At 44.7% G+C, this 11,977-nt stretch overlaps 1 protein-coding gene across 19 annotated transcripts in view; it reads right to left on the reverse strand.

Moving 5' to 3' along the window:
• KIAA1217 (KIAA1217 ortholog) overlaps positions 1-11,977 on the reverse strand; it is a 324,087-nt gene that overhangs the window by 278,954 nt on the left and 33,156 nt on the right. The window contains exon 1 of one of the 19 annotated variants that reach the window (XM_089906404.1): positions 1,671-3,709. The exons of 17 other annotated variants lie outside the window; for them this stretch is intronic. In XM_089906404.1, coding sequence (XP_089762530.1) covers positions 1,671-1,772 — 102 coding nt within the window. In that variant the 5' untranslated portion in view covers positions 1,773-3,709. Of the gene's footprint in view, positions 1-1,670; positions 3,710-11,977 lie in introns of those variants that run through there. One more of the 19 variants, XM_089906407.1, reaches the window with a different exon arrangement.

Genomic DNA, 11,977 nt, shown 5'->3' on the forward strand with positions numbered 1-11,977 from the left:
GAAAACCGGGTAGGGGACTTCCCTGGCGGTCCAGTGGTTAGGACTCAGCGCTTTCACTGCCGAGAGCGCCGCTTCGATCCATGGTCAGGGAACCAAGATCCCACAAGCTGCGCGAGGTGCAGCCAAAAGAAAACCAGGTAGAAATAGAAGTGTCCTCTCTAGAACAGGATGCTCTGAATCCTCTATTCCGGAAGAGGGCAGAACTCAAGTCATTACCTTTCCTTATCATTCCACCAATACCATGACTGTGAATTCCCTGACCTCACTCCACTCGTACCCTCTTTGAAAAAAGATTTTTCTGACCATCTTGGTTAAATACATTTATATGTACTCAAACTCCTTTGCTCTGCCCGGTCCAAATCGTACGGTCCTTGGTCCCTGGGCCTTTCTTTCTTCTCCACATCAATGACTAGCATCTTCTTTCTCCTGCCCATGACCTTGTGCGTCTTATTCTGTAATTATTCCCCGCAGACCCGACATCCCATACCTCGATCCCCAGCCCTTCTGCTGCCAGCAGCTCAAAACGTCTGAACAAGGCACACTGGGCCAGGGAACCAACCTCCAAGACTGAGGGGGCGACATAAGTCTGAACCGAAGTGTTCCCGTGCTCAAACACAAGGCAACACACACACACGGCCCCCAAATCCTCATATTGCCAAACGTTTCCAATAAAACTTAAAACTCAGGTTTCTGAGAGTATAGTTGGTTCAGTTCCTTCATGAAAAGTCAGTTTTTCCCTCCGTCAAACTTGGTAACCGCGACCCATTTCCTAAAGCTTCTTTTCAGAACACCTTGATTCTGGCAGTGGGAAGTCAGGCACATGAAATGATAGAACTCATCCAATGAATTCCTGTTTTAGGGCTTTTCATTCTTGAAATTTTTCTTTTTCTTTTCTTTTTTTAAATGTGGGCTTCAGCCAAAGTCTCTTTGCTGCCCCTGTGGCCTGAAAGCGTTTTCCTCGTGGGAAGAGAGCTGGTCAACCTCTGGAGCAGTGGGAAGAGGTGAAGTTTCTACTGTCCACACTCTGCAGGTTCCCACAGTAGCTCAGCACTGCCTATGCATAGGGGTTAAGTCAGGAGGGAACGAGATGACACACGCCAAACCTCCTCTGTGCTTCGAAAAGGTGATCCAGACCGGCTTAGAAGCAGCTGTGCATGTTTTGAGAGTCTCCTAAAAACTTTGAACCAAAGAGGGAGGAGGAAGGAGAAAAAAGCAGCTTTTTTGGTTTCTGAGAAAATTCTTAACCGGAAGCACTCAGTGTTCTATTCTTTGTGGCATTTCCAAATCAGGATTCCACAGACTCAGTATTTTCAGAGGCCAGTGTGGTAAGATGGATTACACCTGACCTGGAGACGTTCTGTAATAATCAAAGAAAAACGCTTCCTGCCTTTGTAGAGAAAATGAAGAGATTTTTCAGAGTAAAGAAAAGAAATTTAATTACCGCTAAATAAGGTTTAACTGCTGTGGGCAATCGTCCTCGGCACTGAAGCATAATTTAACTTAAAAGAAACCACAGTGACCCATGACCCTCTCTGGCTCTCTCCCAGCACTAAGTGGCCAGGAAGAGCTCAGTCCCAGGTGAGATGCCCAGGTGGTCAGGAATGCATTACACAGCAGAGGAGAGACCCCAGGGAGGGGTGGCAACCCCCAGAATCAGGCCACTTCTGTACCTCGCTCTTGCCCACTGCACGGCAGGGCCCCTGGCAGCAGAAACTCAGGACGCCTCCTTCCTTGCGTGGCCTTTTTACAGGAGGGCACACGGACGGCTCCATGTCCAGATCCGAAAGCAGACATCAGCAGTTACCTGCCCGATCCCCGGGCAGCGGGACCTGCCCGCTCCACACTCCGCTCACCTTCGGCCGTGCCCCCCTTTCCCGGAAGCTGGCCTGCCGCACCCCTGACAGACAGAGGATTTGGAGTGTGATTCACGGATAGAAAATACCGGTTTTTCATAGCTACGCAAATGCAACCTGGGTGGGGTTTAGATAAATCTGGATGTGGACGCCAAAAAGCAAGGCAAGATGGGCCTCTTTTCCATAAATTTCGCTTGGCCAAATGGGCTTGGCCTGCCCACCGCTCATTAAAAAAGATTTGAGTCGAACGGAGTGGGAAGGCAGCATCTAAAGTTCATCAGCACATGGGACTTCCCTGGTGGACCAGTGGTTAAGGCAGTGGACCGCCTTCCAGTGCAGCGGGTGTGGGTTCGATCCCTGGTAGGGGACCTAAGATCCCACGTGCCTTGCAGCCAATAAACCCAAACATAAAACAGAAGCAATACTGTAACAAATTCAATAAAGACTTAAAAAAAAAAGATGATCCACATCAAAATAAATCAAGTTCATCAGCACGACTGGGCAGTGCAAGTTCAGATGCAGTTTCAGATCTCCGTTCCCATGGAAACGTATTTATAGCTTCACGAGCCAGATCTCAAACTGCCAACTGCCTCCACATCAGCGTCTGATCAAATTGCTTCAACCTCAGGGGCAGTGCAGTCATGGTGAATATGCTTCATCTTTGGCCATATCTGCCTCAAACCCCACCAGGCTGGAACTTCCAGGACAGAACCAGGAGGTGGGGAGGCTATGATGCCCACGGCTTGAGAACCACCCAAAGGACATGCCCCCGATTTCCTGATGGCAGGACCTGTGCTAGGCCCTCCACCCCACCTGACCATTCTCAGAATGTGGTCTCCAAAGCGCGTGAGCCGGTGTGCAGGGGTCACTCGGCATCAGAAGCCTGGATCCCACAAAGTGTGAGGTTAACCCGATTCACATCACTTTTCTAAGTATTTCTTTACTTGTAAAATGAGGGCGTTGAATGCTATCTACTCACCTTTCCGGCATTTCCATAATTTTTACAAACAAAGTGAACAACGGCCAGTATTACAGGTGCCAGTGGGATTCACTCTGTCTACACTGCACGGATCAGCCAGCCTTCCCTGGGTGCCATCTGGTGGGCTCGTGGGGAAGCTAGTGGTTTCTGCTATCGATAATATCTGTCTGACCTCACATCAACTATCACAGAACAAAAAAGCTGAGTTGGACTGAAATACAAATTAATGATTTCTTTTTTGTAGTTGAAAGCAGATGAAAAGGCACAAGTCTGATGTATCACAATGTCACTGGAAAAACCCAAACTCAGGGACGCGTGACTCACGTATCCTGTTTCAGGCAGTACTTCATCGACTTAATGCCTTTTTTGTGGTCAAGGGGGAAACATTTTAGTGACCTAAGAGTGAGACTGACAGAAGTGCTGAGAATTACGAAAAATTCAAACCAGAAAAAGAACAGAAGCACCAGCCTTCGGCCTTTGGGTTAATGACAAGAACTGAACACTGAATCCTGTTTCTGGACACCAGGCGAGGGCTCCTGGGTGGGCAAGTCACAGACCCTCAGGATTCTGTAACCTGCCTGCATTGGGGACTTTACCATGTGTTATGAGGGGATGAGGGGCTCTGGAGAGCCAAAAAGCCCCTTTGGAGACAGTCCCAGAGACGGAGTGAGGGGAGACTGGCTTAGTTCAAAGTTCTGTCCCCCCGAAGGGACTTCTGCCTAAAACAGCATCTGAACAAAAGCTAAAATTATTCTGTACTCTTCTGATTACAACCCTTTGCACTGTAGTAAGAATAAAGCCCAAACTCCGAACTAGGACTCCAGCTGCTTCTCCCAGGTCACCTGGTTCTTCAGACACACAGGGCACTTCCTGCCTCGGGGCCCCTGTGCTCACGGCTCCTCCTTGGGGCCTCGCCCCACTGTTTGCATGACGGGCTCCTCCTTACACAGTCCTCCTCGTTTCCTTCACATTTTTTCTCAATCTGAAGTCATCCCTGTATCTGTTTTCTCCTCTGCCTCCCCCTCCCACCCGCTCTTTAGAGTCTAAGCTCTCTGAAGGCAGTGGTCTTGTCAGGCTTGCTGTAATCAGAGCACCACTCCAACCGAGAGGCTCAATCCATGCTGATGAATGAATGAATGACAGGATGACAGTTCATTCTTCCTAAATCCGACAATCCTGAGTCACTGTGCATCTTCATGCTAATCTAAACTACCTTATTATTCTCACACTCAATAATTCAGGAAGCACTTTCACATTCCTAATCCTCAAAGCCACTCTCTAATGCCTCCGTGTGGGTCAGTGGCAAGTCACTGGCTCTGGACCTGTTTGCCTTGAAGTAACAGAGTAATCTGGGACAAGTCAACTCCCAGCTTTGAGTCCTTCTCCATAAAGCCAGGATGTTTTGTGAGGCATCTCTATGCTCCCTCCCACCTTGAACAACCTGTGAGTATTTAAGACTTGGATGGGTAGACACTGATCCTCTCTTATAAAATGCTTTATGAGATGTTTCCATTATGTTGTTTCTGTGAATTGAGCAACTACTACATGCCAGGGACTGGGGTAAGTACTTCTCACACTGTCTCTGATCTGCAAACCACCTGGCTGGGTAGGAGTTAACTGGCAGAGCCAGTTCCCAAACCTAACTCTGTCTAACAACAAAGGCCAGATTCCTCCCACCAACAATGCCCCATGGAGCAAGCCTACACAGAACAAAAACGTTGCGATGTGAGTCAGGCAGGTAAGGGAGACAGGTATGGGATGGAAAGTAGGGGGCTGCTGGGACTTCCCTGGTGGTCCAGTGGCTAAGACTCCACACTCCCAATGCAGGGGACCCGGGTTCGATTCCTGGTCAGGGAACCAGATCCCACATGCATGCTACAACTAAAGATCCTGCGTGCCGCAACTAAAGATCCCGTGTGCTGCAACTAAGATCCAGTACAGCCAAATAAACAAACATTAAAAATTAAAAAAAATAAATAGAAAGCAGAGGGCTGTGATGACCCCAAGGATCTGTTACCCTCCCCCCCCATCTTAACAGGACAGCTGCAACGTAGTTCTAGAAATTTTAACAAAGGAATTTGAGCCCAGTGCTTACTGATCATCTGATTTCTTTTTCCCCTCTTAATGTAAGAAATTTGATTCGCATGTAAAAACTCCTGATTCTCGGGCTTCCCTGGTGGCGCAGTGGTTGAGAGTCCGCCTGCCGATGCAGGGGACGCGGGTTCGTGCCCTGGTCCAGGAAGATCCCACATGCCGCGGAGCGGCTGGGCCCGTGAGCCATGGCCGCTGAGCCTGCGCGTCTGGAGCCTGTGCTCCGCAACGGGAGAGGCCACAACAGTGAGAGGCCCGCGTACCGCAAAAAAAAAAAAAAAAATTTGTAGAAGCCCTTGCCCAGGCCTGTCTGGAGAACCTGGCCCCAGGCCTGGTGCCTGGGACCCATACTTATTCTGGCCTGCACCAGGAATTTACCTATGAAAGTTGCCCAATTTGTCCCTTCAATTCCAGTAAGAACTTTTGCAATCTCTCGTAAAAATATTGGCAATGGGAGAGAGTGTTTGCAGGTTATTATGCAAAGGGTGTGAGCCACGCCATTTTGTAAATTTTCATTTTCTAAGAACCACCAGGTACTATTCTTCCTCTAGGGTGAATTCTAAAGGTCTGTACACAGAGTGCAGGTTTCTAAAGGAAGGGATTTGATGCATGCAGGAGGCCTTCTTCCTCTAACGCCAAGAGGAAGGTTGCTTCGTGAGTGCATTCCTGACACGCCAGCTCCAGGCTTGACTTCAGAAAACCTGCTAACAAGTAACAAAATGAACTGCTGTTCCAAGCCCTCAGATTCTCCAAGACCACCCTTTGGAGTAACGTTGAAATGGCAAAAAAGGTAGGAGGTGCAAAAGAATGTGAGACTACAGAGGCAAGAGGTAAATCATCCCCTGCGTGATTATCATTCCCTGTTTGGAAATCCACCCGCGTGAAAGGAACAATGCTTTTCATAACGAACACCTCCAGGGTCCCAGGAAAATGCTGTAGGTTTGCAGCAGAACTGCTGGGTTCATATCCCAGCTCGGTCGCCTAAAGAATCAACTAGGAGTTTGGGATTGACATACACACACTACTATATCTAAAACTGATAACCAGCAGGGACCTAGTGTCTAGCACAGGGAACTCTACTCAATATGCTGTAATAACCTACATGGGAAAAGAATCTGAAAAAGAATGGCTATACATATATGTATAACTGAATCACTATGCTGTACACCTGAAACTAACACAACACTGTAAATCAACTATACTCCAATATAAAATTAAATTTAAAAAAAAGAATCAACTCTGTAGATTCTTCTAAGCCTTGGTTTCCTAATTTACATTTAGAGGCTTATGAGATAACTTGTGTGAAAGTCTTAGCATATAGTAATTATGGGCATTAGAATGTATTTATTTGCAGTGGTTTGAACACGTACAGGGAAATTTTTTAATGTATTATCTTGGCATGCATAAAGGCATTTGAGATTTGGATGTATATGTCTTAAAAAGCCAGTGGTATCTAAAATCTGGAGGAAGAAAATATTGTATTTACCCCATGATACCGAAGTTTGGTCCATTTTTCTAATGATACAGAAAAAGTTCAGTTAGGCTTAAGAGTGACCTGCCACCACCCTGGGGCTACAGTAATTATATTCTCTTTAATGGAATTGCTTAAATTATAGCTCTCCTCGTTTTGCACATCACAGCCACTATTCTACCCTTTTCTCTCTAAGCATAGTTATTCCTCATTATTTCTTTGGTTAACCAACTAATGCCAGGCATACACTTATTCACAAACTACCACATAAAGAGGCATTTATTTTATATCGGTTCTCTTTTGCAAATATTTGCGTTTAGCAGAAGAACTGTGACATTTTATGAAGCAAAAATATATATATCCGGGAAAGAATGTGAAGTTTCAGAAGTAGCTTTGGAGAAGGAGAAAGGAAGAAAGGTCTAATCACAGTGGAGATATGTACTGATTTGTGTGAAGGGAATGTAGACATCGCTTGCAGTTTTAATGAATTCCGGGCACCTGAATTAAAAAGGAGCTGGAGTTTAAAATAACGTCTAAAGCTTTCTTCACTGATTTGGGAGCATAAAAAAAATGTTTCTTTTCTTTTAAAAGGTAGCCTTTGACAGGATGCTTTCTATTCTTGACTTGTAAAAGAAAAGTCCTTTCAAATCTAGATATTCTGTATGTTAAAACAGGGCTTTTTCTTTTTTCACCGAGGAAACTGAATCACAGTTATATAGTTACAGACTTAACATAAAAGCCTAAGTACCCTTTATCCCAAACAGATCCCCACTAACGGGCAAGGGGTGAAGTTTGGTTGTAAAGTATTTTCACGTCCACATGAAGTGAATGTTTTATACCATTGGTCAGAGGATGACTTGACCAAGGGAAGGTGAATTTAGTGCTTTTGTTGACAAGCTCAGGCAGCTTAAACATATTTAATCCACACACACCTGAGGCTCAGAACCCCAAAGAGCATTTATTTAGAAATAAATAAATAAATGGGGTCGTGACCGGAATAAAATGGTTTAGGGAAAATTCTGCTGGGAATAAGATTACTAGTGCCATCAGAAGCGACTGCTCCCAAGAAGAAGGGAGAGAATCACCTCCTTCTTCAAGGGACAACTACATCAAAGCACAAATCTGCTCATGCGTTGGTGCATGAGAAAGTCGCTCTCTCAGCCCACCTGGAAACGGCTGGCCTCCAGGGAAGTATCATGCACCTGATGAAAGTAGAAATAGTAGAGGAGTCTAGAAGTTAAAAATAAAAGCTTCCGTCCTCACCAGCCCGCTGGTCCCTCTTTCTGATTTATAAGGCGTCATTCTAGAAATGTTTAATGGAAAAATAAGTACCCAGAAAATGGATATGCTTTTCCATACACAGAGGATCCAGCCTTTTAAAAATAAATGGGATCACACTACCTACATTGCTCCGTGAATAATACTGCTTATTTAATATAGCTTGGTTACATGTCCACACCTGCACATCCAGCCTACGTCATCTACTGTCATGACTGTATTATCAGAACTGTATTATCTGAACATACCATAACTGACTCTCAAGCACTCATACTGACAGAATAAACTGGTAAGTCTTTTTGAGAGAAAACTGGGCAATACCGTTCAATGTGAGTAAGCCCTGTAAATGAATAGTAAAAACCTAGTAATCTGACGTCTAGGAATTTGTGCTTCAGATTTACTGACATGTGCACAGCCACATAGAAGGTCACCGCAGTGCTGTTCATAACAGGGGGAGAAAAAAGAAGCAATTGAAACAGCAATTAAGAAGGGTCAAGTTAATAGATTATAGGGTACTACTTTCATTGCTCTGAAGACAGAATAGCTCTAAATCAGTTTGGGCTCTTCTCACCATTGTAAACACACACATATACACACAGAAGCACACGCACACACTCCCCAAAAAAGAGACTGAAAATGGTCCTTTATGAGTCAATGGGCTGGAGCTGCCCTCTTCTGCAGTCTTAAAATTTACCCTGAAAAAGGATTCGAATAGAGGTACAATTAAAGTTGAAGGGGGCCCATGCAACCTTTCCTGGTGCAAAATTCAAACAGGATGATTTTTAAAAATTGTCCCTCTGCACCAGGAGGCTGCGTGATGGTGGCACATGTACCCGACTAATGCCTATTGTGGCTAGACATCCATGTGACATTCTCAGGGGTGTTTACAAACATTCTTAATGTCAAAGACTGAAAATGACCAAGGGTCCATCCGAATCTGTTTTGTCAGCTATTCCAAAAAGTGTGTGTGGCAGCAGACTGCTTTCCTTCTGAGTGGCAAGTAGTAAGGCCAAAGAACGTCCCTTCCGAAAAGTTCACAGTGCGCACTACGGATCAATCAAAAACACCCCCTGATGGGGTCTTTGCTTTCTGTCTTGTGCCATCCAAACAGCTTGGAGGACGGTGCCACCGTCGGGTTTACGGGGACTGATGTGATCACCTGCATTGGTGAACCCTGGTGAAAATGCTGATGGGAAACCCACTACCACTTCCTGTTGCTTAGTCTTGAACAAACAGGCAGGGCTGGAAGTGAAGTGAACCATGTGTGAGGGGAGACCACCGGCTAGAATCCTAGGGCTGTAAGAGGCCAGAAAAGCTATCACCTGCCTTTACCTTGGACTGACTGTCCTCAGGTCATCACATAAAATCAGTTGTACGCTCCTCTCTGGAAGATCTCTAGAGAAGGGATTTCTCCAAACGCGTAATACTTTACATTCACTCTTGCCATTCGTACAAAGGAGTAGTTCAAAATTCTTCCCGCTGCCTGTAAGTCTGGACGCAAAAGCAGCTGAACTTCCTGTCATTGGTATAAAGCTCACCCCAGTCTCCAACCTTTGTCCCCCTCTGGTCCCTCCCTCCCTAAGGTTGCCCGGAATTCCATCCTTTCCACCACAACCCACGGGCCCCAAGGCCTCCAGGTGCACAGATGTTACACAACCGTCTGCACAAACCAAGGAGGACTTGTTTTGGTTGTACAGGGGAGAGCAGATTTGGTAACCTCAGAACCCTGTCTACCTTGATATTATGCTTCCAGAAAAAAAAAAAAAAAAAGCCTTCTCTCCCATGTTTTCTCTCATCAGGTTACAAGTTAAATGCACAGGACGGGAAGTTTACAAGAAAGCAATCCATATCGGAATGATTTCTGAGGAAATTTCACCCTGAATGGGATAGGGAGGGTGGGAGGGAGGGAATCGCAAGAGGGAAGAGATATGGGGACATATGTATATGTATAACTGATTCACTTTGTTATACAGCAGAAACTAACACACCATTGTAAAGCAATTATACTCCAATAAAGATGTAAAAAAAAAAAAAAGAAAATTTCACCCTGAAATACGCAGTGGCCAAAATTCATACTCAGAGCCCGGCCATGGTGTTTCACAATTCATCATAGAAACAAATCCCAAACTCAGGTCCCTGAGGAATTTTTGCTTCCAGTGAATTATGTTTCTCCTGCTTAAGAAAAAGTTAAGGAAAGAAAACCGAGAGGAGGAGGGAAGGCCCTTCTCAGTCCACCTGCTGGTCCCTTCAGGGCTTCACACTGAAGAGAAAAGCAACATCAACTGGGATGCCACCATTTTCCAGGATGACGTGCTTTTTTTTTAATAAATAGATTTTTGGAAACAACTCCCCATCAGCTTCTAAACAGGAGTGTTTCTGACAAAGTTAAATTGATGAACAGCAAGCACAAGGGCCTGAGCCTTAAGCAGCTTCTAGCTTCACCCCCACTCAGAAGAGCGTTACACACACATCCCCCAGAGCAAGTCCTGGTTCCACTTCCTGAACTGTGAGATTTCAGTGCCTTTCTTTCTGAAGAAGAAATCTCCAAAACGTTTTTATAAGAGAAAAGTATAATACAGTTGACCTTTGAGCAACATGGGTTTGAACTAGGTCAGTCCACTTTTTTCAATAAATACATATGTACACTGTAAATGTATTTTCTCCTCCTTATTGTTTAACTTTTGCTTTTCTCCAGTTTATTTTATTGTGAGAATACAGTATGTTATACATATAACATACAAAATATGTGTTAACTGGCTGTTTACGCTATCGGTACGGCTTCCGGTCAGCCGTAGGCTATTATCAGTGGTTAAATTTGGGGAGAGTCAAAAGTTATACGTGGATTTTATCCACATTGTTCAAGGGTCAACTGTATTTAAAGATCACTAATCCCTGTGCTAAGAGGCTTTTAAAATTCAGATGTTACATTTTATTGGTAGTATGAAGAGACCTACATATGTTCTTCAACAGGAAACCTTGCTACTAGTGAGTAATGGAGACAAGATTCGAACCCAGGAAACCTGGCCCTTGAACCCTTGTGTGCACAGTCCCTGTGATTCAATAAATCTTTATTCAACCCCACTGGGTGCAAAACCTGCTTCTAGATGCAATCACTGCTTATGAGTCAGCAGATAATCTCTGAGCAATACAACAATTAAGTGTAATAAAAAGCTTAATGGACTTCTAAAACAGAGTCTGTGGGGGAAAAAAATTATAAGAATATACATGAGTGACTCCGAACCAATGTGGAATTCAGCACCCTGTGGCTGTTTGATTTCATGACTGGTTTCTACTTTCAACTTGCAGCGGTGGTTCATATTTGGAACTGAAACTCTGAATGAAATCAACCTTTGCTTTCAGACTCAGAGATCTGCCCTTGAGATAATCAGAGTTTTTCCCAGGGTCCCCAAACAGCATTGGGCACCATATAGCCTGCTGCCGTTCAGATGACCACATTTAAGGAATTCTCTGGGACAGAATGAGTTCGCCCTCAGCAGCTCAGAGATCAGAACGCCTTCAGGATTCCACTCGATGAATCTACCCACCACTCCTGCTAAGAGCCTTCTTCTAGGAGTGGGGAACCCGAACAATTCTGAACAGTCTGATGTGGACAACTTGGTAACATCGGACAAGTCATTAGGAAAACCCTGGAACTAACAGAGTGTTTTCTCTGGCTGGAAACCCTGCTGTTAAAAATAACACAAAGAAAAACATATTTGTCTCTGACACACAATGGATGTAGAATATAATTATGGGCTGTTTTGGTCTGGGAGGTAGACAAGGGAGGGAGTTGCCAAGGTCTAGAAGACAAAGGAGAAAAGACAGTGTGTCCGACCCCGAGCTCTCTGTGGCCATTCCCACGGCCTCCTGGTGACTTGGTTTCCTGCTCAGGTAACAGCAAAACCTGACTCTTCTTGCAGGGCCCAGAAAAATCGCAGGCAGGTAAGAGTTAACCACATAAGCCTCTGCAGTGATAAGCTCCTATCAGTAGGTGCCAGTAGAAAGTAAATTAATATCACTTCTCTGGCCTGTCAAGAAAAAAATGTCACATATAATTAATGTAAAAACGTGAATATCCTAGCTCCTTTGACACACTTAGCATTTTGTATTTTAATTACTTTATAGAAATAATAGTTGCCACTGGGAGTTATTTCAGGAACACATTAATTTTTTTTAGAGACCCCTAAAAGGAGAAAAAAATAGCAGGAAATGTAGAAGGATGGCTTATCGTGTTGTATATTTCAGTATCTCTCTGAACCAGGGTTTCTGGATCTGTAAAGTGGGAATGAAAAGATTCTGCTAATC

The sequence above is a fragment of the Delphinapterus leucas genome, chromosome 2 (assembly GCF_059928025.1).
Source record: "Delphinapterus leucas isolate spDelLeu-1000000601 "Yukka" chromosome 2, BTC_Dleu_Yukka2, whole genome shotgun sequence".
Taxonomy (NCBI): Eukaryota; Metazoa; Chordata; class Mammalia; order Artiodactyla; family Monodontidae; genus Delphinapterus; species Delphinapterus leucas.